At 41.7% G+C, this 27859-nt stretch overlaps 1 protein-coding gene across 6 annotated transcripts in view; it reads right to left on the reverse strand.

Annotated features, from left to right (window-relative positions):
* Nucleotides 1-7286: 7286 nt before the first annotated feature.
* Nucleotides 7287-27859, reverse strand: part of HS3ST1 (heparan sulfate-glucosamine 3-sulfotransferase 1) — a 46406-nt gene continuing 25833 nt past the window's right edge. For 3 of the 6 annotated variants that reach the window (XM_033213759.1, XM_033213760.1, XM_033213761.1), the window contains one exon: nt 21742-22833. In XM_033213759.1, the coding sequence (XP_033069650.1) occupies nt 21802-22725 (924 nt within the window). In that variant the 5' untranslated portion in view covers nt 22726-22833 and the 3' untranslated portion in view covers nt 21742-21801. Of the gene's footprint in view, nt 7551-15040; nt 15207-15856; nt 22834-27859 lie in introns of those variants that run through there. The other 3 variants (XR_004437815.1, XM_033213762.1, XM_033213756.1) reach the window with 3 other exon arrangements.

Consider the following 27859-nt stretch of genomic DNA (forward strand, 5'->3'; position numbering starts at 1 on the left):
TCTGTGCAAATGTCAGCCAGCAAGGAAAGTGGAGCTCCCTATAGCATGCACCTGCTCTCTGCGTCAGTGTTTCATCCCTTTATTTACTGCCACTTTTCTGAACCTCAAAAACCCATTCATGTTTATTAATGACTACCTATAGTACATCACAAGTGTGACATTTAAAAGTTAAAGTTGTTTGAATTATGAGATTGCCAAGGAAATAAAAATTCCTCTACATTTGAAATCCTTTCAGTCCTACCAACCCCCACAGCTATGGAAAAAGAGCTCAAGGATTTTCAAACTCCGAAGAATATTTTTATAGAAGGACCAACTGTGAAGTATTTCAAACACTAGTTATTGTTGTGTTGTTTTTTAAGCTCTGAACATGTCAAAGTCTTTAGTAGGGAAAGTCCATTATCTCTAGTGCAATGATAATAAAATACATAACATGATATAATTATACATATATTAAAATGATGCATATGCAGGCACAGAGTCCAGAACAGAGCAAAATGGAAAAATAGAGTCAGTGTTGTGTGCTCTGAAGAACATTGGCTTTAGTGTGAGACAGTCCTGGGCTCAAACCCCAGCCTTCATTTCCTTCTAAGGAATCATTGCTAAACTTCAAGGAGACAGAATACACCAAAGACATGATTTCTGCCCAAGCAAGGTCACACTGACATTTAACCCAAACGGATAGTGACATTGAGCCCTTCTCGCTTGATTGCAGGGTGTCCTTCCTCTCATCAGCATCTTCTGATTCTTTCTTCCATTTGCAAAAAGAGAATACCGTGTGCCTACGATTACTCCACTCATTGCCCTTGTCCTATGGGTTATGTTAATCGGGTAAAGCTTTGGCTGTGTTACAACAGCAGCACCCCTAAATACCAAAGGGTTTACACTTCCAGCTCACACAAAATCAACAGAGAATCCAGGTGACGTTGGCACAATTATCCCTCATGCCACTTGCCCCCACCGTCTCCAAGTCTGAGGAGGAAGGGGGCTGGGATGTGGACCCTGGCTCTGCCCCATTTGGAGCTACTTTTTCACTGGACCCCAGAGAAGTCTTTCTCTACCCAGAACTTCACAATATCTCTAATGAAATCAGAGTCTTCAACTTCTCTTTCATTTGTGTTTTCTCCTGTATGTAAATATCAGTAAACGAACTTTCAAAAACCATCTCCAGCTGGGTGTGGTAGTGTGTGCCTGTGGTTCCAGCTGCTCAGGAGGCTGAAGCAGGAGGATGGTTTGAGCCCAGGAGTTTGAGGCTGCAGTGAACTGAAATCATACCACTGTACTATAGCCTGGGTCTATATATAGCTAAACTCTGTCTCAAAAAAAAAAAGATTATCCATTTCTACAATGATAAGGTATAGACCACAGAACACATTCTAAATCAATTTCACCAGTTTTTACCAGGCTCCAACTCTAGGCCAAGACAAGGTTAACTCACTGACTTAGCAACTCCTACCACCGAAACGACTAACAAGTGTAGCGTGGAAAATGGAAAACGAAAAATAGGTTTCCATGACCAAACCCATCGCTGAATTCCTCTATGATGTCTCAAGAAATGAGATTTGTAAATAATGAACAGAGAAAAAGGTGACCTCAAAGGAGTCCTCAAGCTTCGCCATGTAAAGAGCATAATAAAATGTCTACAGCTTTTTAGAGGATGTCTTTCTGGTTTCTACCCAAGACAACTTCAAAATTTCAAGGTACTAATTTCATCCAGAAATTATTTACTTAAAATCTTGATACATTAGAGAGAGAGAGAAGAAAAAGAAGAAAGGAAGGAGAGAGGGAGGGAGGGAGGGAAGAGAAGACAAGGAAAGGGAAGGGAAGGGAAGGGGGCAGGGAGGAAGGAACAAAATTTCCCTTTTTCTTACATTTTCCTCTTTCATACCTAGGATAAATTATCATGTTTTGGAAGTTTCCAGAAATTTAAAGATAATCTAGTTCTATGACTCTTTTCAGAGAAGGAAATCTGTAGCTCAGGGAGGTGAGACTCATTGTCACTAATCACAGGCTCAACAAATGAGTGAACTGAACCTTTGTGAGGACTTTCCACAAACCCTGTTGTGCTGTTTAGCTAAACAACAGCTTAGATGAGAGGAAGACCTTGTGGGGTAATTATCTCTCCCAGATCCCAGCCAAAGAATGCAGCCTTCTGTTTGTACCAAGGCACTTGGTTTCTGTGTTTCTGTGCTGAAAGAGCAGTGCCTGTTAGAGTCCTTGGCCATCGGCCAGAGAAGCTGGGCTCTGGAAGCAGTTCAGGGAGACTGCAGTGAATGGGAGGAAGGCTCCCAGCTGAGAGGAGGCTCTTGGCTGTCCACTGAGGAGAGGCTAGGAATCCTTCACAATGAACGATTGAGAAATCCCTCCAGGAAGGTAAACAACTTCAAGTGTGCAATTGGTGGCCAAGGATGAAATACTGATGTGAGCAAAAGGCCAATTAAATGTCCGCCTGGTTACTCATTTTTTTCTCTTCTTTTCCACTCCCTTCCTCCCTCCTCTTCCCCTTCCTGTGGCTTCTCCTCCTCCTCTACCTCCTCCTGCTGCTGCTTCTCTTCTTCTTCCTTCCTTTTTCCATAAACCACTAAAATGATTTATTTTTTTCAGGTATCTAAACCCTAGATGTTTAAAATCTCCAACATCTATTTTAGATGGAGTGTGGGGTGATGCACACAGCCTAGAGAAGCTCCTTATGTAACTGAGGTGTTTACCAGCCCTCCACTATTTCTTCTCATTACTGGTCTGTAACTCAATGCTCTTCTGCACAGATAGAGTAAGTAAAGTGCAGACCTGGTGGTCAAATAGACCTGGATTAGAATTCTGACTCTGCATCTAACTGTGTGTCCTTGAAGAAGTTGTTTGCTGTCTCTGATTCTCACTTTCCACACTAAGAATAGACATAAAGTGCAGACCCTGCAGAATCATAAGGAGGAAATCTCGGATGCATTCCATTACCCAGCTCTCTGTGTGTTAAAGAGCTTCAAGGTTTGCTCCTCTTTTCTTCCCTGGTGACAATTTCCATGTGCCAGATAAAAATATTTTTCATTCACTCATTTGTTTATTCACTAAGTGTTGACTTCATGGGATAGTCAACTGTTCTAGGTTCTGAGTTTTCAGGAATGACCCGAAGACACAACGTGCCTACCCTCATGGAGACAGGCTCCTGGTAGTGAAGGTCAGTAAGTCAACACCAGAAAGGAAAGTGAACAAACTTTTACCTTTTAGTTACTGTTAAATTTCTTTTCCTGGCACATAGTAGATGGTCAGTTAATATCTGTAGAATGATTTAAATGAATTACATTTGGTAAAAAAAAAAAAAAAATTAAAACATAAGAGGCAACATTTAAAATATTTTTTAATCTATAAGTATATGTTATTACTATATCTAGTAATGATCAGTTCTATAAGGAAAAATCAAGTACAGTGAAAATCAAAAGTTATCAGAAGTTATAAGGTGGTGAGGGAAACCTTTATACAGAGGAGGTATTTGAGTAGAGAGCTAAGTTAAAATGAGGCAGCAATCATAATGAATATTTATTCATCACCTAATCATACGAGAAGAGTTCTTGAGTTTTCCATACATTCAATTATTAAACTCTCCATAATCCAGTGAGAGATTGCCATTATCATCGCCATCCTAACACTGATGGAACGAAGCACTGGGAGTCAAAGAACTTGTCCAGGGTCAAACTCTCTTCTATCTGTCTAGTGGCATTTCCACTCTAGATAGACAGAAGAGAACCCATATGAGATTTGAACCCATAACCCTGACTCTAGGTTTGTGTGTTCAGCCTTCTTGTGGCACTGGCTCACTTCCATCAGCAGGTTAGGCGACATTCTCAAGCCTTGGACCCCTCAGATCCAAATTATAGAATAACAGTTCAATCATATTGTGTGTTTCACAATAACCTATGCTCGAAGTGTTAGTAGCAGATGGAAATGTGTGTTGCCCCCATAGGCAAATAGTATAGGCTTCAGGATTTTGGAGCAAGCTCTGCCATCATCCACAGAAAACTCCTCTCCTTTTGAGAGACAGCTCTCTGCCAGCTATTAGGCCTTAGTAGAAACTTGCTTGACCATAGGCCACTAAGTATCTGAGCTACCTATCATGAACTGGGTGTTACCTGACCTACGAAGCCATAAGGTTAGGCATGCAGTACAATACTTCATCACCAAAGGAAATTCTGTATACTGGTTCAGGCCCAAGAAGGTCGTGAAGGCATAAGTAAATTACATGAAGAAGTGACCCAAATGCCCATGGTCCCTACTCTGGCTACCCTGCCTTCTCTCTTCTAACCTGCACCTGTGGCTTCATGGATAGTACCCTATGATCAGTTGACAGAGGAACAGAACAGTTGAATCTGGCTTCAGATGGTTTTGTATAATATGCAGACACCACCAAATGTGGACAGCTGCTGCACCACAGCTTCTTTCCAGAACATCCATGAAGGACAGTAGCAAAGGGAAAACCTCCCAGTGAATAGAACATTGGGCAGTGCACCTGGTTGTGCACTTTACTTGGAAGAAGAAACGGCTAGACATGCAATTATGCGTCAATGCATGGGCTGCAGAACCAATAGTTTGGCTAGATGCTCAGGGTCCTGGAAGGAAATGGAGTCTCCATTTATATTTATGTCTTTCCAACCGGACCATAGGCTCCACCAGGACGAGAACCGCATCTGAGCCACCTGCCAGTCACTGGGATTTTAGGGTACAGAGAGGCCCAAACTTTGAAAAGGGAACACAGAACAGTATGGTTCAAAGAGGAAGAAACCTGAGGAAGACAAGCTTGACTTGATTGGCTCCATTTCTTAAACTGCTCCAGAGCTGGGAGTCAGAATGCTTCCATGGGCTAGAAGAACTTGAGTTGTTAAAACCATAAATTTCATCCTCACCACCTGTATGTTTGAAAATAGCTATACCCCCTTCCAGATGTCTTCCAGATGTCACTCAGTGCAGTTTAGAGGCTGCCTTGAAGGGAATCCACTGATCTTCCTTTTTTTCTGTGTCCTGAACCTGAGGCTCCTCACAGACCTGAAGTCTGTGTCTTCCCCAGTACCCCTTGCGGGGGCTGAGTAATGTCACCACAGATGTCCACATCCTAATCCCTGGAACCTGTGAATATGTTACTTTACATGGCAGAGGGACTTTGCAGGTATGACAAAGGTAAGAATCTTGAAATGGGGAGATAACTTATCTGGGTGAACCCAATGTGGTCCCAAGAATCTTGAGGGAAGCAGAGGTAGTTCAGAGTCTGAAGGAAGGTGATTTGATGTGAGACCGCTAGCCAAGAAATGAGGATGGACCTAGAAAAGACTGTGAAACAGTCTCCCCATCGCCTCCAGAAGGAACAGATTCCTGACAACACTTTGATTTTAGCTCACCAAGATCGAGTTTGCACATCCAAATTTCAGAACTGTAAGATAATACATTTGTCTTGTGTAAGCCACTAAGTTGTGGTAATGTGTTTCCGTGGTGATAGAAAACTGATACGAGCCATACGATGGATCTGCTGAGTTGACAGAAGTCCACTCGAAGATGAACAATCCATTCCTATGTAAGGTAGACACTCTAGTTTCTTGTGGCTATATAAGTGAGCCAAAGATGGCCTCTACGTATTGGCTACTGGGTTGTTTATTTCTTCGCAGAAAGCTGAGACCCCTGAGCTCAAAACTCCACTCGCTCCAAAGTCAAATATTTTGCATATCCAGTTGTTTAAAGTATAACCCAAACAAGTCATTTGTAGCCTGTTTGTTTTGCATACTCCGGGAAACCTCACCAGATAGTCGTTACCCATTGATAAGACAGGGCCTTGTAATTACATCAGAAGAAGCAGCTGCTACCCTTGGGAGCTTTTTGACCCAGCCTTACTGTTCAGCAACATTACCTGGGCACGCAAACCACTGGATGGTCTCGTGCTGTAAGGACTTTCCTGTTATGCATCCCTGTCCAAGTACTGCCCCATAAGGCTTGCTGTGTGTTACAGCCTTTCAGGATCATACCCTATTTCTTGATCAGCCTCCAAATCCCTTGAACTTCCTATTTACTGGCCTCTAGTATGAGAATGCCCAGAGTTGCCCAGGACTTACTTTAAACAACTGAACTATTATTTAAGGAATCAAATCAGATTCTAAGTTGTCAAATTTTCTCCATGTAAGACTGCATATATATACACTTAACTCTATGTAACGTTAAATATATAGTCAGTCTTGTTTCCAATTATATAACATTTTCACTTACTATCTAGCAGGAAGTTGGCATACAAGACAAAGTGATACCTGCTCAATTAGCCTGTGTGCCTGATGGAGATAAACAAAACAAAAAGAATTTTAAGGTACACCCACCCCTTGTTAATGTATTGTTTTGGTTAATTTTATTACAGCTCAAGTACACTATCTGCTTTCGACTACTAAGGAACTCATCTATTTAGTACTTATTCCAGTTTGGGCAGCTATGCTCAACCCATGATCAGGAATTTTTGTTTAACAGAACTGAGAGGGCAAGGGGTTAATTTCCACCCTGGAAATGGCTGACTGATGATGTATTCACGCTGAGGCTGTGTTGCTGAACATTTCACAGGTAGATTGGGAACAACGTGATTTAGAGAAGCAATAACATACTTCTCAGGAGAGGAGAAATTGAAAACTGCTTGTACAGTAGTTTAACTTATAAGTGTAAATGACTTATTTGGTTTGAAGCTAAGTCACAAGTTAGGCACATGAAATGTGGGTGTAATTAGGCCTGTTTCACATTAAGTACCATGTTTATTTCCCATCTATAAACTGATAAATAATGCAGCCATTGGAAATGGAAATTGTCTTGCAACAGTGATGCATAGATTTAGCAAGTTTATAGAAGATTTTATGCATATCCTACAAATGAGTCGAGAACATAGTTGACTTGCTTGCGATTAAATTCGAAGTTCACATAGAACCTAAGATGAATGTTTTCCCCTCTTTTGGGACACACACACAGAAACACACACGCACTCACATAATGGTAAAATTTACATAACATACATTTGCCATTTTAATCTCCTGTGTATGATTATATATATGATTCAGAGCCATTAATTGCTTTCAAAATGTTGTGCATTTGTCACCATTATTTCTTAAAAGTTTTCAACACCCAAACAGAAACTGTAGACCAGTTAAGCAATAACACGTCATCGCCCACCCGCCAGCCCCTGGTATCTGCTAATCTACTTTCCATGTCTATGGATTTTCCCATTATAGATATTTCACATAAGTGGAATCATACAAGATTTATTCTTTTGTCTGTTTTATTTCACTTAACATAACATTTTCAAGGCTCATCCTTGCTGCAGGGCATTATCAGAACTTCATACATTTTCTTGCCTAAGTAATATTCTACTGTGTAAATACGTCACATTTAGTTTACTCATGCATCAGTTGATGGACATAGGCTGTTTCTACATTTCGACAATTGTGAATAAGGGTAAGATTGGATTTTAATAAATAGATGGGCAAAGTTGAGATATTCCTTGACCTTTAGAATTCTTTCTGTCCTTTTCAAACTTGCCATCCTCCACCTCTCTAGAAAAAATAATAATAATAAGTAGGGTTATTTCCTTTGGAGAGGGAAAAAACTTAATTTTAAAGGAATCGCCTTGGTAAAAATGAAAAAAATTTGATAGATAATTGAAAATAGCCATTTTACATCCTTAAAAAACAGTTAACAATCATCTTTAGAAAAAGAAGTACATTTCTCTACTAGTTAGTAGAAGAAGTTTTTCAAGAAAATTACCTTTAATCAGCATCTGTCTGTGTGTAAGAAGAAAGAACAGGAAAATCATCAGCCTTTTCTGCTTCATCATTGGAATATTTCAGAAAAACAAAATGATCTTTATAATCCTGATAATTATCTCAAAAATGGTGTTTGTTACACAGGATAAAACAAATCGTTTTTCTTTATACTTATTCAACTTCCACACCACTATTTCACTTCTGGTCATCAAATGTGTGCTTTTTTTCTCCCTCACACCAAACAATTTTTAAATTCTTGGCAGACAACAGCTGGGTGTCCTATGATTTAACTCAATCATTTAACTCATACGATCTTGGGATCGTATCAGACACCATAGGCTAACGTTCAGTCCCACAAGACTGCCCCCACTTCAAAAGTCAGTAACAAGATCTAGGGTGTCATCACTGCTTCTGACTTGGCAAGTACAAATTCAGAGGTTCCAGTAACCCCCTTTCTCAGGGTTAATGATTTTCTACAATAGTGTGTAGAACTCAGAAAAGCGCTTTACATATGATTACAAGTTTATTATAAGAGATACAACTCAGAAGCTGACAAATGGGAGATATGTGTTATAGTTTGAACGTATCTCAAAAATTAATATGTTGGAAACTCAATCTCCGATGATTGGGGTTGGAGCCTAACAAGAGGTAATTAGGTCATGAAGGCTTTGCCCTAATGAATGGATGAATGTCATTATCAAGGGAGTGGGTTAGTTACCAAAGACTAAATTTATTAGAAAAGTGAATTTGCCCCCCTCATGTTCTCTCACTCCCACCCTCACCTATATGCCTTGTTCCGTGGGATGACATGGCACTAAGGCTCTCAAGTGCTCTTGGGCTCCCCAGTCCTCAGAACCATAAGCCAAATAAATTTCTGTTTATTATAAATTACCCAGTACGTGGTATTCTGCTATAGCAAAATAAAATGAACTCAGACAGAAAATTGGTACTGAACAAGTGATGATGTTGCTATAACAAACACCTGAAAATGTGAAAGCAGCTTTGGAACTGGGGAATGTGCACAGGTTAGAAGAATTTAGGAAAGCAGGCTAGGAAAAGCCTAGATTGCCATAAACAGAGCATTAAGGGCTGTTGTGGGGAGGACTCAGAAGAAGAGAATAGCTGTAAGAAAAGTCTGAATCTTCTTAAAGTTTATTTAAGTGGTCATGATCAGAATGTTGGTAGAAATATGAGCAGTAAAAGCCATTCTGATGAGGACTGAGAGAGAAACAAGGAATAATTTATTGGAAACCGAAATAAAGCCTATCTTTTTTATAAATTGACAAAGGATTTGGTTGAACTGTGTCCATTTTCAAGGGCTTTATGGAAGGTGCAATATAAGTAAGAGTGATAAACTATTAGGCTGGTTTTTGCCATTGGATATAATGGCAAAACCGCAATTACATCTGCACCAACCTCATAGGATATTTGGTAGAAGAAATTACTAAGCAAGATATTGAAAGACTTGCCTGGCTACTTGTAACTGCTTACAGTGAAGTGATAGAAGTCAGAAGTGATTCAAAGAGGAAATTTATAACTAAAAGGGAAGCAGAATGAAAAGACTTGGAAAAGCTTAGCCTGCCATGTCAGGAAGAGAAAAAAGAAACAAACAAACAAACAAAAAACAAAACAAACAAACAAAAAAACATGCTTGGGAGAGAACACTAAGAGTGTGACCAAGTGACCATTTGCTAAAGTGATTAATATGGATAGAAGGAAGCCAGCTTCCATCTAACCAGACAATGAGAGAATGCTCTTGGAAGCATTTCAGAGCTATCCCAGGTGAGCCAGAAACTTGAGGGCAAGGTTTTCAAAGAAATGCCCGTGGAACCTTAGAATCTGCTGCCCTGTGACATCTAAAATTCAGAGATCCCTGAATTCTGGTGCAGCATCCCTCGGCCATCCCAGCTGTGGCTCAGGTGAGTCCAGGTGTGGCTTTACCCACTGTTCCCAAAGTTACAAGTCATAAACTTTGGGAGAACTCATGCGATTCTAATTCCGCAGACAGAGAAAATGCAAGAGCTGTGTGGCCAAGATGGCGTCCGTCTAAATTTCAAAGGATGTCTTGGACAGTCTGGGGACATAGACCTGTCACAGGAGTAGACACCACAGACAGCACCCACTAGTGCAAAGCCTAATGGTGCTATGAGAGTGGAACAGCCCCTGAGACCCCAGAACTGTAAAGCCACCGGAGTGTAGCTCCAGGAGCCGTGCAGTTGCAGGTGCAAGATTTTAACCCATGATAGCTTCTGGATGGATTGTGCTCGGCAAAGCCATAGGCATGGGGCTGCCGGAGACTTTGGGGACCCAGTTCCTAACCCACTTTGTGCTCCGGATTCAGGACATGGAGTCAAAATAAATGATTCTCCGGATTGAAGACTGAATGTTGTTTTCCCTGTTGGGTTTTGGACTTACTTGGGCCCAGTTACTCCTTTCTTCTTGTCTATTTCTCCCTTTTGAAGTGGGAGTGTCTATTCTGTGCCTGTTTCACCATTGTATTTTGGAACCATGTACCTTGTTAATTTCAGAGGCTCACAACTGAAAAATTATTTGCCTCCAATGAATTGTGCCTTTAGTGTCACTTATATTTGATTTAGATGAGACTCTGGACTTTGAACTTTTCAGTTGATGACTGGAACAAGTTAAGACTTTTGAGACTATTGGGATAGAATGAATATATTTTGCACTGTAAGAACATACATTTGGGGGACCAAGAATGGAATGCTATGGCTTGAATATGTCCCCAAAATTTATGTGTTGAAAACTTAATCTCCAATGCAACACTGTTGGAAGGTGGGGCCTCATAAGAGGTGATCATGTCGTGAGAGCTCAGCCTGAAGGAATGGATTAATGTCATTATCTAGGGAGCGAAATAGCTGTTACAAGAGTGGGTTTCTTTTAAAAGCGAGTTCAGCATATTTTGCTCTCTTGCTCTCACCGTCCCTTGCCCTTCCACCTTCTGCCATGGGAATATGCAGAATGAAGGAGTGCAGAGTGTCCATGGCCTCTCTGCCCTTGCTATCCTCCCAGCACCCCCAAATGTTCATCAGCTTGGAAACTCTGAACTCTGTCCTTTTGGGTTTTTATGGTCACATCATTAAGTAGGTATGGCTGACTAAATCACTGACCCCTGGTGATCAACTCATTCAGTCCCTCTTCATCCGCTTCCTTCATGGAGATCGAAAGTGGGGGAGTGTGGGAGCTAGGGCTGAAAGTTCAGAACTTTTAATCACGTGGTTGGTTCCCCTGGCAACCACCTCCCATCCTGTGGTTATCCAGGAGTTTTAGAAAAGTCATCTCATCAATGTTAACTCAGGTGTGGTTGAAAGGGGCCTGTTCTGAATAACAAAAGGCTCCTTTCTGTGCTTTATTGCTTTTTATTCCTTAGGAAATTCCAAGGGTTTTAGAAGCTCTATGTTAAGAACAAGTTGAAGACCAACATAGAGATGATTCTCAGCTTACAATGATTTGGCTTACTATTTTTTGACTTTGTGATAGTAGCAGAAGCAATACAAATTCAGTAGAAACCATATTTCCAATTTTGAATTTTGGTATCTTCCTGGTCTAGTGATATTCAGTAAGATACTCTCTAGCAAGGCTGAGCAGTGGCAGTGAGTAGTAGTTCCCATTCAGCCACATGCTCACTGGGGTAAACTGACATTTGGTATAGTCCTGAAAAATCCTGTTGCTGCTGACCCATAAACAAGCATCCATGTTCCAGTGCCTTCTATCAGCTCTTCTTAAGCCTCACTGGAAGAGAGAGAAATTGATGACCCTGGTGCTGTAGCATCCCCATCATTCAAAAATTAATTTTAGTTCAACGCTTCAAACATATTTCAGGCCCAGTGTGCTTTCAGCTGTATGTGCTAGTGGTGGCTACTCGTACAACCAATCTGTTTTTCACTTTCAGTACAATATTCAATAAATGACATGAGATATTCAACATTTCATTCTAAAATACGCTTTGTGGTAGATTATTTTGCCCAACTTTAAGTTAAGGTAAGTGTTCTATGCATGTTTAAGGTAGGCTAGGCTTATCTATGATGTTCAATAGATTAGGATATTAAATGCATTTTTGATTTACAATATTTTCAACTTATCAAGATATTTCAATAAATCAGATTTATTGGGATATAACTCCATTGAAGTCAAGGAGCATTTGTACATAATTCTTACTATACCACTATATCACATTTGCCCACGGCTTGGACTTATGTAAATGGTTACCATTAGAGGCACAATAAAATTCCATTGATTTTTAGATGTATTGGCCTTGACATTCATGGTGGTAAAATGATATCTGAAGGGCTGTTCTATTGTCACAAGTGAATTCCTATTTACAGACCCTTTGAATCCACCAACAAAAAGTGTATTAAAAGATCAGTGAATATGTACGTGTTCAATATCTACTGCACGCCTGGCTGTGCTCATAGCCTTTAAGAGCCACAATTCCTGAAACAAAATCATATTCCCATTTAACATATCAGCCAACTGACCCTCTGAAATGGTTAATCAAATTTGCCCATCATTACCCAGATTTTAAGTGATGATGCCAAAATTTAAAACCTCGTTTTCTGACTGAGAGGAAAATAAACAGATAAACAGAGAAGAAAATGTAAATCACAGTCGAATTGGATACTTGAAGTGCAAATCAGAAGTAGGTACAGTCTTTAATTGTGTGGAAAATGTAAATTGCTACTAAAGATAGAACTTCCAAATTAAAGAAAGTAGAAATAGAGTCTGCCATATATTGTCTTTTGAATGCTGTGCACAGCTTTTAATATCCAGTGTTAAATGTCTCAGCAATAGTCTTTTATGTCTGACAAATTGTCTAAGAGGTTTTGCAGGTCTGTCAGGGTTTGTGCTTTCGTATAACACAGTTTTCCAAGCTGACTCCAGCCTGTAATTTGTTCTAAGTGTATCTTTTCTTCACGTGGTTTGGTTGAGCCATAAAAAAATTCAGGGGAAGCAACATACTGTGCATGCCTGATTCTACTTGTAGAATAAATTGATCTATGCAAAATCACTTAATCACCATCACACAGGATCAAAAGAGGAGTGAACTGGCCACATTCCTTAGGTCAAAATAGTTGAAATTACATAGCAAGCCCAAGGACTTATATGATGATAACTTACATTTGTGTAATGGACACTAATATCCTGAAAGCTTACACTTATATTAATCTCCCTTTTTAAGTATGACCACATAACCATTAAGCAGGTGTTCTGTCCATTTTATTGTCGAGGAACAACCAGGTATGGAAGCTAGTCTCCACAGAGGGCCCCCCTGTGAACCACTCCTCCTATTATTCTGCCTCTTATGTGGTCTTTTCCCACACTGAATTTGGGCTGGTCTTGTTGAAACATTAAATGTGGCAATAGTTTCACTACGTAACATTTGCAACTTTTGCCTTGGTTTCTTGGAACATTCTAGGGAAAGCCAGCTACCACATAAAAAGTTCCACCAATAACTCTAAGTTGGCTGTGCTGTGAGGAATCCCAAGTTGGCCACATGGAGGTGTTGCAGTCATCCCAACATGTGATTAAAGAAGCCATCTTGGCCATCCAGATGAGGTTAGTCTTCAGATGACTACAGTCCTAACCACCACCTGACTACAACCAGGTAAACCCCCAAGCAAGACTTTCCCAGATGTTTCCAATTTACCCATAGAACCATAAGAGGTAATAGATTGTTACTTTATACACTAAATTTTGGAGTGGTTTGTTACATAGCCTTAGGTAACTGGAACACCCGGTCTGTTTAGCCATTATTGTTTTTCCTGCTGCACCAAAAACACGACTAAATGAGGAGCATAATTTCAATCAACTCTCAGCTGGGTATCTGCTTTATGCAGAGAACTGTGTGGCGCATTGGTTTCCACAGGAAGCAACAGAACTTCACTTGGAGAGCAAGGGATTAGACAACAGATACACAGTGTGATAGATATTATAAAGTAGTTCTGAGTTCTCCCTTGGATTCTGCTGCTACCTACATTACTTTACTCCTCCAGATCTCAAATCCTTCTATAAAAAGAGAAGTTTGGCTAAAATGACCTGTAAGTTCCCTTTCAACTCTATCAACTGATGAAGCCGCAGTTGTGTGTATGTGTGTGTGTGTGTGTGTGTGTGTGTTTTATCTCAAAGAATATAAATAAAAATTTGACAGTTGTCATCTCTGAATAACCTTGCTATAAGGCTCTGGTTAATATACAATGGGAACGCATGCCTTGGGCAACAAAAATCCATACATTTTGTTTGTTTTCAAGGGAGCATATAGAAAAGTGAGCATGAGGCAAGATGAATAGACCAGATAATAGACTTACACTTTGAATTAATTACCTATTACCTAACAAATTACTACAAACTTAGCAGCTTAAACCAATATACACCTATTATCTCAATTTCCCTGTGACAGGAGTTCAAGCACATCCTACCTCTGCTGTAGCCTTTCCAAGCAGCAATCAAGATTTCAGACAGATGACTTTCTTATGCGGAGCTTGAGGCCATCTTCCAAGCTCACTTGTTGGAAAAATTTAGTCTTTGAAACCGGAGTATTGAGATCTTTGCTTTCTTGTTGGATATTGGCTGGGGACACTCTCAGCTACTACTGGCCACTGCAGTCCCTTGCTACTCTCGCAACATGGCAGGTGATGCCTTCAAAACCAGTAGAAGAATCTTCCCAGTGTGAGAAGTCTTACATAACACAATGTCTTTATAGCCCTTCACCTTTGCCATATAAAGTACTCTAACCAAGAGAGTGAATGCCTCATCTTATTTATAATTTCTGCTCATATTCAAGGCGAGGGTTCTGTGCAGGATTTGTATATAGGTAGGTGGAAACCAAGGGAGCCATTGTAGAATTCTGCCTGCCACAGCCTTTTTTCTGATATTTATATTAAGTTTCTGATCTCTATCTTTGCCTTCTTTGTTTTCTAGCTCTTTCTATGAACAGACATGTTGGAGAAGAGATTCTCTTTTGCATTGACAGGCATTATAGCCTAGAGGTAAAGCATTTTAGTTATGAAGAGAATACGCAGGAGACAAATCTGGCTCTACCATTTACTAGACATGTAACCTTGGGCAAATTGCTTAATGTCTCTGTGCATTGGTTCCCCATCCATATATAAAATAAGTGAAATAGTAGCATTTATCTCATAGGTTGATATGAAGGTTAAATGAGATAATACCTAGGTTTTAATAAACACGTGAGTATTATTCCTTTACTTTCTGTCAAAGATGATACCAGTCATGAGAGCTAACTAGGAATTAGAAAGACTTACTTTTACATATTTGCAGAGTTGATGAAATTGTGATCTCTTATATGTCCATTGTCCACTTTCCATAAAATGTTCATAGAATCTCTGTGAAGAAGGTATCATTATCCCTATTTTACGGAAAGGTACTGGAAGTTCAGAGCAGTTAAGGAAATTGTCCAAGGTCACATAGCTGTAAAAAAGGATGGGAGATAAACTTCTAAATTCAGGTCTTCAGAATCCAAGGTCAGAGCTCTTTTCAGTAGGCCAACGTGAGAAAGTGGTATTAGACCTGTTCATTATGGCACTGTGTGGTAGAACTCAGATTCACGAGAGAATGTAGGTCGAGGTACAGTAAGTATGAATTTCAATAGCCAATTTGGAGATATCACGGGTTACCTTGGAGAACTATTCATTGTTTCAGTATTCAAGAAGAGGTCATATAGTAAGGCATAGTGAAAAGAGCTTGGGTATTAGGGTGATTTTTTTGATTAATAAATATTTACAGCTCCTATGTCAAGTATTGTTACTATTTATTGGGGATCTAATGGTAAGCAAACACAGGAAGCTTGAATTGATTATTTCCCCTGAGGTTTGTGAAGATTACATAAAACAGCATATTATAAAGTATCTACCAGTGTCTGGGCCAGAAAGGGTACTTCCAGAAGGCGGGCCAGATCATGAAGTTGGGATGTGGTAGAAGGGGCTTTCACATAAAACTGACAGCTGGTCTAGAGTTACCCTTCAATCCACAAACAAGCAGTAATATATCTTACTTACCATGTGCCAGGCACAGTGTTAAGTGCCAGAGGGTTGCAATTAAAAGGAAGAGACATCCATGTGTTAGTTCTAAGTGGAATATCTATCAAACAATAGAAACACAAGATGTTGCTACATAAGATGGAGTAATACCTTCATCTTTGTTGGGCCCAGAATTGTTTTATGAAGTTGGAATTTAAGTTTGATATTGATGCATTATACTATTTTGGTAGTCTGATAAGCTAATTAAAGAGCCTACTACTTGGTAACAATTTCGTCCATTATTGTATTTAACACTTTGCTATTTGCTAGTCAATAAAATAGACTCATTCTCTGCTGTATCTCATTTAATTGGAAGAATTCTGATAACTCTGTGGGTTGATCACATTATGCGTTTAAAATACAGAGAGAAGAAAACATTCATGCAAGGTTAAAACCTTAGAGTGGATGCTCTAGAAGCAAAGCCTGAGGGGGGATTCCTGTATTCTTGGGAAACACATTTACTGAGAATAGGGTAGCAGAAGAAATGGGTAAGGTAATGTGGGAAAAGGATGAAGTTTGAGAAGAAATAAGTAAAAGTAGGGTTTCAGAAGAAGTCTAGCCTCAGCCTGATCTCACAAGGAGCTCTGAGCATGAGTCGCACCAGAGATTGTCCTGCCCAGAGGCAATGAGGGTGAACTGTTACCCTACTACCCCCCATGCCTCATCCCACATCGATCAGTCAATCATTAGTCATGCCCTAACCCTAGGAAAGCAGGAGAGTTGGGTGGGCAACACTTCCCGGGCATCTTCAGGTAAGGAAACTCCTGTCAACTAAGAGAAATCCTTCAGAAAATAGTCAGGGCGAGTCATCAGAAGACAATATTTGTGGCAGCCGCAGTTGAGAGCACTTCCATGGTAAATGAGGTCTGGATGAAGCATTAACAGCAATAGCTACAGTCACATAGCTGGGAAGCAAAGGAGGAAAAAAGGCAGTGCATTTCTGTCGACTGGTTCAAAACCAGTTTTGGTCTGTCTCCTAAAGTCCCAAATGTTTTTAAGCACTAAATAACATATGCACTGAGTTTATAGTTTTTACCTACTTTATCTCATTGAATTTGAGTGTTCCCCAAAACAGAGTACAGTATATATCTGCCCATTTTTATGGAGAAGGAAATGGAGGTTCTCAGAATCTGAATCTAAGATCCCATGGCCACTGATTGGTACAGCTGGGATGCACACCCAGGTCTTCTGGCTCTCTCTCTTTACTGTTATCTAACTGGGAAATTTGGGCAAAATGGAATAAAGGTCTTGACATCAGGGAGAACTAAAGCACCAAGGTCATTTTCTACATCAAAACACTTCAGTGAAGCAGCTAAATCTGATGATGTCCTCTTTAGCTTTGGCCTTCCCTCATTGTGTGCTGTTTGGAGAACTCTGTTACGTTGCTCTGGCCTTTAACTCAGGCTCAGTCTTCCAAAATGAGCTGCTGTCAGATAGGAGCATGTTTTGTCACATCCTTGTTGCATCAAATCCCAGCCACTGCTTTGCTTGAAGGTGATCTTGGCGTCACCCTAACTGTCCAACTCCAAACCCTAGATGCCCATGATTTCCCTTACAGCTCTGCCTAATAGACAGATACATATGCTTTATGTCTTCCTCCACTTACCCACAAACAGATGGACTGAAAAGGAGCAGAGACACCGAAGACAAAATTTCATTTGTAAGAAACAATGGCTCTATCAACATGGGCAAGCCCTTTAATTTCTGAGTTTATTTTTCTGTAAAATTAGTAGCCCATGTTCTACTTCTTAGAGTTGTTATATAGGTTAGAAGCAATATATTTAAAATACCAAGCACATGGCAGGTGTGCAACAAATGATAGTTATTTTTATGCAACAGATACACCTGCACAGGAGCCAAATTCACAAGGGTGCCTGCTAAGTAAGCTTCCAGCACTCCAGCCTTGGAAAGCAGTAGCTTCTCATTGAGTTTAACACATTTGACATGCCACTTAGACAAATCTCTTGCCTACCTCTACCCTCTACCCCCGGTCTCTCCCAATGACCACTGTCTTCATGTCTCAAGTTTCCCTTGTTCAGAGTGCCCTGCTCTGGTGACACCACTGCCATTCATGCTCCAGCTTTATGGCCATTCCTTCTTGAAAGCTTCCCATAGGAAGGTCAGGGTTTCTGTGGCCCACAAGTTAAGTGACCTGCCCCGCCATGCGACCTCTGGGAAGATTCTCTATTTCTTAACATTTCTGACAAATGACATTCTGGAGAGGGTCTCTGGTATTTTTCAACTTCTTTTGTGATACGTGATGTCAACATTTCCCATTTCTGGACTATTTCCCTGGAGTGAGCAAGAATCCTTTCTTCTGAAAAAAGTGACATGAGGTCACGATCACTTTTTATTTTTTATTATTATTTTATTTTATTTTATTTTTTTGAGATGGAGTCTTGCTCTGTCATCCAGGCTGGAGTGCAGTGGCGTCATCTTGGCTCACTGCAACCTTCTCCTTCTAGGTTCAAGTGATTCTCCTGCCTCAGCCTCCTGAGTAGCTGGGATTACAGGCACGCACCACCATGCTTGGCTAATTTTTGTATTTTTAGTAGAGATGGGGTTTCACCATGTTGGTCAGGCTGGTCTTGAACTCTTGACCCCGTATTCACCCACCTCAGCCTCCCAAAGTGCTGGGATTACAGGCACGAGCCACTGTGCCCGGCCAGGACCACTTTTTAAACCTCAGTTTCCTCTTCTCTATAAGGAGGCTAGTTGATTTCTCTCAGCAATGTTGCTGAACTGAATGTCAAACCATGGAAGACATTGCCCCACCCAGTCTATACACAGCTAAATGTCTTTCCCCTTGTACTCCAAGACCCTCTGGATTTGTATTAAAGTCCAGAACAAACAGTTAATGTCTACTAGTTCCTGTTGTATTTTCTTTTTATATTCGTGAGGACTTAATACCATGTTGAGCATATGGTAGGGGCTCAAAAAAGTAAAATTTTAAAGAATAATGGTAACCTGTGACTCCACCCCTGTAAGCAGCAGGCACACTAGGCATTGGCCTCCCCTACCCTGCATCTCCTTTCAGTTGGGTAAGCCTCCCAGCACAGAAGGAGTAAAGCACCCTGTGCTCAGAGGCATGTCACTTTTCTTAAATTCGCAAACCTTCAGGCTGTGAGCTGATAACCAAATGGTGTTAAAAAGATTTCAACCCTATCTGATTCCAGAGGAAGGGAAAGGGAAAGGGAAAGGGTTCTGACTCTGGAGTGTCAAGTGTGTAAATATTCCAATTCTAATAGCTGAGGCTTGGTTCAGTTGCTCTCAGCTGCCTCTCTGGAAGGACCCACCTAGATCCCCCAGGCTGCCCCTGGGCTGGAGTGGTCTGGACAGGAGCCCCACCCCTTCCACTGACATCTGTCTCTGTTAATGGAATTGGTAGGAGGCATGTTTGGGAGGGACTGGGTGCCTATTAGGCTCCCAAGTCACTGCATTTTGGCCCTATCAGGACAGGCCAGGGTCTACTACAGAGCCTCCTTTGAATTTGACAATGCTCGGTGATATCTATTAATAAATACCTTGGGTAAATCTGGAGTGAAGGTTTCTTACCCCGTGTACCTTCTCAATGACTGGCTGGGGTTGTACCAAAAATGAATGAACATACAGTGCCACTAGGACCTCTGACCCCTTGCTCATGGTAGACTCATTTGAACATTCCTTTAGCCACAGCTCTGCACCCCCAAATGAAAACGTTGGGTTTACATTCACTAATCATTTTACACTAGACCATCCCCTCCACTGACTATGCCAGTCCCAGCAGCCAGATTATGTTCCATGTGCCGGTCCTGTCTTCCTCCACTCCTCCCCGCTGCCTCTTGCAACAACAACAGTTCACGCTTCAACCAGACCATCCCTGTCAGGGCACAGGAATTTACAGGCCATTTGCAAAGAGCATCTTCTTCAGAGTCAGAGACTCTCACTGCAGTTTCCTTTCAGTCACCATATTCCCGAACGGGCTTGGAAACTTTACTTAACCTTTCCGAGCCCTCTTATTTCTTCAGCTCTTCAACGAGTATGGTAAAAGCAAGGTCCAACGATGCGCTGCAGAGGGAGGCTGTCTGCCTATTGAGAAGTACCCTGTCCACCAGGGGCCTGCTGTAAATATTTCCGCTACTTCCTCCGGGGGAGATGATGGTTTAATAACAACTTGAATGGATTATAAAGAGGAAGGCATCCTCTCCGCTGTCTGCGCATGATATGGGGTGGGGCATAGGCCACGCTGAGGTCAGGTCAGGCTGGAGCTGCTGAAATATACCAAGGTGACTCACTTCCCTGATAACACTGCTGAGAAAAATGCAGGCTTCTTCTTGCCCTTCCTGTAGCTGGGACACACCTCTTAGGATGGAAGATACTTGGCACCTGGGAAGAAATGTCAAGTCAGGTCAGGAAGAACTGGCTCTGAGTCTGGGCTTTTCCTTTTGAGCTCAGAAAGAGTTGGGTAAAAAGTAAATACATAAATAACCTGTGCTTTGACTCTGAGTAGCCTCTACGCCTGAGTTTATAGTCAATGTGACCTTGGGCAAGTTTCTCATGTTCTCTGGGCCTATTTCCTCCTACTTGAAATTTCCATAATAATATCTGCATCCTGCGGTTGCTTGGAGAAATTTCAATGAGTTCTTAAGTGTAGGAGATGATTAATAACGTCCATTTCTGTCATATTCCTTCGGTATAAACTATGTCAGGAAACCGGTTTATTTTGCTTGTTTGTATTTTCTCTTTTATTGTAATGAATGTTTTATTTTTATTAAAATCTGATGTGTTTAATTTTGTAAAAGGCTGACTGCATGAAGAATGCATGAAAAAACTGAGGATAAGACGGGTTTATGTGACCATCTCCAACAACCTGGCTGCTCAGGGGCAGAAGTAAAACTGAACTCCAGCCTCTCCTCTCGGGGCAGGTACAGTGGCTCTCTTAGGTGCTACCCTCAACTCTGCCCTTTTCTCTTTTTAACTTCAACCCTTGGGAGTTTACATTTTCTTTCACATCCAGGACTCCAAATTTAGAGTTGATTTTGAAACATACACATATTTATGTCTCAGTGCATATGGAATATATGTCTATAATGCCAATGTATCTTTCAGGAAGTAAGCACTTTCAGACTAAGCCAAAGACTACTACCCTTTTAGTCAGCCTTTCACAGAACCAACAGGATGAAGACACACATAGATTTTGCAGTTTCTCTTTTCTATTCTAATTTGCTTTCTGGAGGCCAACTGCCACCTGGGGCAAAGTACCCAGGCCCAAGATCATTCTGAAGGCCAAGGGTTTAATCCTCTTTATTGTAGGTTTCAACCACTGCTGAGATCAGAAGCGTATGCAAATATTCTTTGAGGTCAAGATGGATCCCAAGGGACCTCTAGTCAGTCACTAACTGCTTCTCCATCCTGAATATTGCTTCATTTAGTTGAAGTTTACACGTGGGAATGGGTAAAACCGTGACCTCCAAAAATGGCAAAGAATCATCAAGGAGATAAATCTTACAATCCAAGTAAAAATAAATCTGATGATCACAATGAGACATTAAAAATTAAAAAGAGCAATGCAGAAAGGAAAGGGGAGAGAGAGGATTATAATACCCGTGAAAAACATGGTTTTTTTAAAGTAAAAAAAGAATTTAGATTTTGCAATGAGTGCAACACAGACAGCTATTTTGAGTTGGGGGCAAGTTAATTATATTCAAAAAAAGATAGCGTCTCCAGAAAAATCTTTTTTTTTTTCAGTGAAATAGTTTAGTTCCTTCATTTAGAGACATATTACACAATGTTAACAACCATGAAAAACAATACAAAATGCCCTCCATTTAACAAGTAGAAAAATATAACTAGTATATATGGCAATTGTGAATCTAATACTGTACAGAAGTACTTTATGGATTTTACAAATAAATTATACCTTAAATGCTTTTTTAAAATTCTTTTCCCCCCCCAGATGTACACCAGAACTTACAGTAGGAAAGTTTCTGAGCTTAGCTTATTGCAAATCAGTGCCAGTCAAATGTTCTGCCAACAAGCTCGAAGAATTTCTTATTTGGCTCATGAAAATATTCGTGCAGTTTATTGAGTAGTTTGGGATCTACTTGGGGGTGCGCCCGGCCTTTGGACTCATGTAAGCAGCGGTCCCGGCCGCTGTCCCGCAGGCAGTAAAAGCCCTTGGTTTTGTTAAAGTAGAAGTTCGAGGCATTGATCTGCGGCGACAGCTTCAGGAACCTCTCGACCTTTTGGATCTCGGGGAAAGGGTCCCTGATGAGGCGGTCGCCGTCCACAATGTGGATGTGGCGCAGCGGGAAGAAGCGCAGCCAGTTCTGCATGTGCACGTGGTAGAGGCTGCGGTTGAGGGCCTTGTAGTCCACGTTGAGCCGGCCGTCGCGCACCAGGAACTCCTCGATGGACGGGTAGGGCTTGCGCTTCTGCATGTGGTTGTAGAACACTTGGGTGTAGTCAGATAGCACGCGCTCCGACGGGTCTCGCAGGATGAGCAGCAGCCGGATGGACGGGTTCATGCTGTGGACTCGCTCAGGCACTTTGGGCGACGTGAAGTACGCGGGGGTCTTTTCCACCGTGAGCTGGTGTGGCCAGGAGAAGGGCATCTGGCTGAGGTACCAGCCCAGGCCGTGGCTGTAGTGCTCCTCCCAGTCGAAGAAGTGGACCTCGTTCTCCGCGGCCGCCACATCCGGGTGCAGGCTGAGCATCTCCAGCAGCGCGCGCGTGCCGCCCTTGCGCACGCCGATGATGATGGTCTGCGGCAGCTGCTGGGCAGAGCCGTTCGGGGCCGCGCCATCGCGGACCTCATCCTGGAGGGTCCCCGCTTTCCGCAGAAGCTCCTGCTGGCCCAGCTCGGCGGGGCGGGAAGGCACTAGCTGGGGCTGGGCCACCAGCAGCACCGCGCCCAGGAGCAGCGCGGCCATGCTGGACACCACGGTGGCTTCACTGGGCCGCGCGTCGCTGGGTCATGAAGCGCCGCAGCACGGAAGCCTCCTAGTCAGTGGCACATGGGAGTTTCAGGCCTTCAATTACTAGGGAACAAGAAGGGAAGATATTAACATATAACAAATACAGGGATAATTCAACTAACAACTCTGTAGCCACTCTGCAGCAAGGGCTATATTCACCCCCCCGGGACTCTCAGTTTCTTATCCTATACGGGAGCAGATGGCAAACATTTTCTGCAAAAGGTCAGAGAGTAAGTATTTTAGGCTTTAAGGGACATACTTTATGCCAACTCCAACTTCAACCGTGCTATTATAGATGGAATACAGCCATAGACAACACACAAGGGAATGGGTGTGGTTGTGTTCCAAGAACACTCTATTTATGGGCACTGAGTGAATTTCATGTAATTTTCACGTGTCATTAAATATTATTTTCCTTTTTACTATTATTATTTTTTGCAATCATTTATATGTTTAGCTGTTTGGGTGCATACAACCGGGCCAGGTTTGGCCCCCCACACAGAGCGTGCTAACCCTTACTATAAAGGAAAGGGTTGGGAAGACCCTTTGGAACTCAGCAAAAATCAATAAAATATCTACTACTCACCAGTCCCCGGCAGAGGGGTAGGTGATAAAGAAGCAGGCTTTGTTCCTGCCCCTACTCTTCCAGCCAGGGGCTGTAATCTAACAAAGCATGTACATTACTATGAAAGACTTCATGATTAGTCCCAATTCTTCACCCTGTGTCCAACCCTTGAATTGGCCTTGCCACTAGCATATGAGCAGATGTGACAACATATCAGTCTCACTCTTGCCTTTGCCATGAGAAGAAGAGGCCCTGGCTAGCCCATGGTCCCAGGGGAAGGATGAGAGACACACACAGCCATCCCATCTCACGAGCGAAGATGCATGATTGCGGTTTTAAGCCACTGAGTTTTGGAGTGGTTTGTATTGCAGCAGGAAATTGGCAAAAGTTAATTGATGCAGCCTGATTATAGGCATCAGGGTGATATATGTTATGATTGTAATTTAGGTAGGGTACTACGAAGACACATGTTCATTCATTTTGCCTAAAATAATTGGGGATGGTTTCACAGTGGTGGAAGCATTTGAAGTAGGCCTGGAGGGATAAACAAGTGAAATTACTACAACGTACAAAAAAGCCTTCATGTGTCCAAAGCTTTACTATTGATAATGGGGTCTCATACTATGCTCAGCTATTGTCTCTACAATCCTACATTGTAAGGTAGGAAGGCAGGGCAGATGTCACCACCATTTTTTTTTCTTTTTTTCTTTCTTTTTTTTTTTAGATGGAGTTTTGCTCTTGTTGCTCAGGCTGGAGTGCAATGGTGCGATCTCAGTTCACTGCAACCTCGGGGTTCAGTGATTCTCCTGCCTCAGCCTCCTGAGTAGCTGAGATTACAGGCATGTGCCACCACGTCCGGCCAATTTTGCATATTTAGTAGAGATCGGGTTTCTCCATGCTGGTCAGCCTGGTCTTGAACTCCCAACCTCCGGTGATCTGCCCACCTTGGCCTCCCAAAGTGCTGGGATTACAGGCATGAGTCACCGCGCCTGGCCTGTCACCACCATTTTATAGAGGGTAGCCTTGTCTAAGGACACAATTCTATTAGTCTATTTCAAAATTCAGAGCCCAAATTGAAAACTCTAAACTCAGGATTCTTTAGCCACAAACCACCTCTTTTCCACAAAACTTCTCCTCTTTACCTGTTTAAGATTTATAATATGGCCGGGCGCGGTGGCTCAAGCCTGTAATCCCAGCACTTTGGGAGGCCGAGGCGGGCGGATCACGAGGTCAGGAGATCGAGACCATCCTGGCTAACATGGTGAAACCTCGTCACTACTAAAAATACAAAAAAACTAGCCAGGCGAGGTGGCAGGCGCCTGTAGTCCCAGCTACTCGGGAGGCTGAGGCAGGAGAATGGCGTAAATCCGGGAGGCGGAGCTTGCAGTAAGCTGAGATCCGGCCACTGCATTCCAGCCCGGGCGACAGAGCGAGACTCCGCCTCAAAAAAAAAAAAAAAAAAAAAAAGATTTATAACATTTAGGCAGTAAAGGACACAGGAACTGCTGGCCTAGATGTTGTGGGGTTCCACAGGACAGACCAGTTCATGGTTTATGTTTTCAAGGAGCTGATACTCAGTCTGTGTGTCACATTGTCCTCTAAAGAGGAGACTGGATGCTCTCACTTGAGTCATCTCTGTTAAAACACAGTAAGGGAAGGATAAGAGACAGGCCTGGCTTGGGGATTGCGGGATTTACAAAGCTAGTAAAAATGCTCTCCATCAAGAGGACCCATCATCTTTTGTACAGTAGTTTCAAAATTTACTTCATTAGTTTAAAACTTGTCCAGAATGAATAAAGGAAGAACAAATTCCAGAACATCCATTTTTATGATCAGCTGATCTACCTTTCTCAGATATTGTGTTATCTGTTTAGAAAAACATGTTAAAGAGCAAGTAATCAAACAGATGGAAGGCTTTAGAGAACCACAGTGCACTGGAGAAGGGACCTGAGGGATCAGTGATGTAACTTTTTAAGAAAAAATCAAGAATGCTTTAGAAAGGATAGCCACGAACAATGATGTTTCAGGTTGGTTCTACTGATTGGTGAGCTCAATTTAACGGGCCAATTGCTTTAGTCAGCTGATGATTTCAGGGTGTTTCGGTTGAATTTCATTTCCTTCTCAAGTCATCCATGTTGCTCGACCTAATGTACCAGTTGTGCTTGGCTCTTAGATATTTGAGATATGAGAATGTATGCAATTGTATGTGCATGCTTGGGTGTGTCTGTATGTGTGTGTGTGCGTGTGTGTGTGTGCAGGTATAACAGGTTGGTCAAGTGAGAGGCAGACAAACTACTACCCTTTAGAGACCTATGCTGTGTGTTGCTCACTGCTATCCCCATCTTTTTTTTTTTTTTTTTTTTTTTTTTTTTTTGAGACAGAGTCTCACTCTCTCACACAGGCTGGAGTGCAGTGGCGTGATCTCGGCTCAGTGCAAGCTCTGCCTCCCGGGTTCACGCCATTCTCCTGCCTCAGCCTCCTGAGTAGCTGGGACTACAGGCACCCACCACCACGCCCAGCTAATTTTTTTTTTTTTTTTGTATTTTTAGTAGAGATGGGGTTTCATTGTGTTAGCCAGGATGGTCTCGATCTCCTGACCTCATGATCCATCTGCCTCGGCCTCCCAAAGTGCTGGGATTACAGGCGTGAGCAACTGCGCCCGGCCTGCTATCCCCATCTTATAGTTCCATGTTCAGACTCAGGGAACAACACATCCATATGATTTGATACCTAAGTGTAGAGGCAGAGGCCAGATCTGAAATTCATATTATCTGACTGTTTATGCTCCTTCCACTCCAACCTGAGGCATCCTGGTTAGTGTAGTGTACATCTGAGGTTTCTTTCCTGAAGGGGAATTACCAGCAGACAGTAGAGAAGAAACTAAATATAGTTTGTCCTTCATGAAAGAAAACAACTACATATTGGGAAGTTAAGTAGCTTAAAAGTTCCTCGTTTGTACTTTAATCCTTTCTAAAAATGTATTTACTCATGTCTAGACCTTTTTCATTCAAAAATATTTGAGGCTTATAGAGAAAGAAATTAGCTAACATCTTATATACACATATGCAAGTATATACACACACATATACATACACGCATACTATATATAGCATATATATCATGTTTAGAAATATACCCCATGTGTATCTTTTATGTATATATGTAAAAATGTGTATAAGTATATATATGTGTGTGTAAATGTATGCACACATATATTAATATCTAAACATAGTATAACCTGTTTTATATTACATGCACACCATGAGCATTAGGAGCCAACTTCCTCTTGTGGTTTTGTAATTTGGGCTTCCTAGGGGCACAGAAAGGATTTTTGGTCCTTTTTGTAATACTCTCAGAAACAAAAAGATTCCCAAGCTCAGGTGAACCTATAAGCCATTCCTGTGGGCCACCTTGATCTTGACAGTGAAATTATAAACATCAAGGAAGAAGGGGGTCACTTAGTCCCTGCCTTTCACACCCCAAGATGGCTTGCCCAGTGTCACATAGTAAATCTGTTCCTAGGACTTCTGGCTCCTGAATTCCAGTTCTGTAGTCTAGTTGCTGTTATTACTGTCTTTCGAGTAAGTGCTTGTAATGTAAAATAATGACAATGTTTTGGGGAATCCAAAGAAGAAAAACCCAACAAAATCTACCCAGCAATGACAACTCCCTGACCACCAATTTCCAGTGTCAGCTGACACACAGGGTACGTGCAGTACAGGGGCAAACTTGCTGATTTGTTCTGGTCAGTAGAAGGGTCCAAATGAATTGCACATGCTCTGGAGTCACGATTCTTGTCTCCAGTTTGGACCCTGGTCAAAGTGACTTAACCTCTCTTAGCTTCAGTTGCCTCATCTGTAAAATGGTAAAAATTCCACCTGCTTCAAATGATTACTTTGAGACTGAAATGAAACAATGTGTGTCAGGACTGTCCAATATAAATATATTCTGTATCACATATGCATTCAGACATTTTCCAAGGGTCACATTTTAAAACATATATTTCACATAGCTTAATATATCTAAAATGTTATCACTGTAACATATAATCACCTATATAATTTCTCTTTTTTGAGACAGAGTCTTCCTCTGTTGCCCAAGCTGGAGTGCAGTGGCATGATTTCAGCTCACTGTAACCTCTGCATACTGGGTTCAAGTGGTTCTTGTGCCTCAGCCTCCCAAGTAGCTGGGACCACAGGTGTGTGCCACCACACCTGGCTAATTTTTGTACTATAATTTTAGTAGTGATGGGGTTTGACTGGTCTCGAATTCCTGACCTCAAGTGATCCACCTGTCTCCGTCTCTCAAAGTGCTTGGATTACAGGCGTGAGCCACCATACCTGGCCTAATCACTACATAAAATTAATGAGGGATTTTGCATTTTTTCTACCTAGTCTTCGAAATCCAAGTGTGTATATATTTACCCGTGTAGCACATATCAAGGACACATATGACTGGTGGCAATTGAGTTAGAGAGCACAGAGACAGAGAGCACTGGGCACATTTGCAATTCTTAATCTGAGA

This window comes from Trachypithecus francoisi, unplaced genomic scaffold (assembly GCF_009764315.1).
Source record: "Trachypithecus francoisi isolate TF-2019V2 unplaced genomic scaffold, Tfra_2.0 Lachesis_group1, whole genome shotgun sequence".
NCBI classification, from domain to species: Eukaryota; Metazoa; Chordata; class Mammalia; order Primates; family Cercopithecidae; genus Trachypithecus; species Trachypithecus francoisi.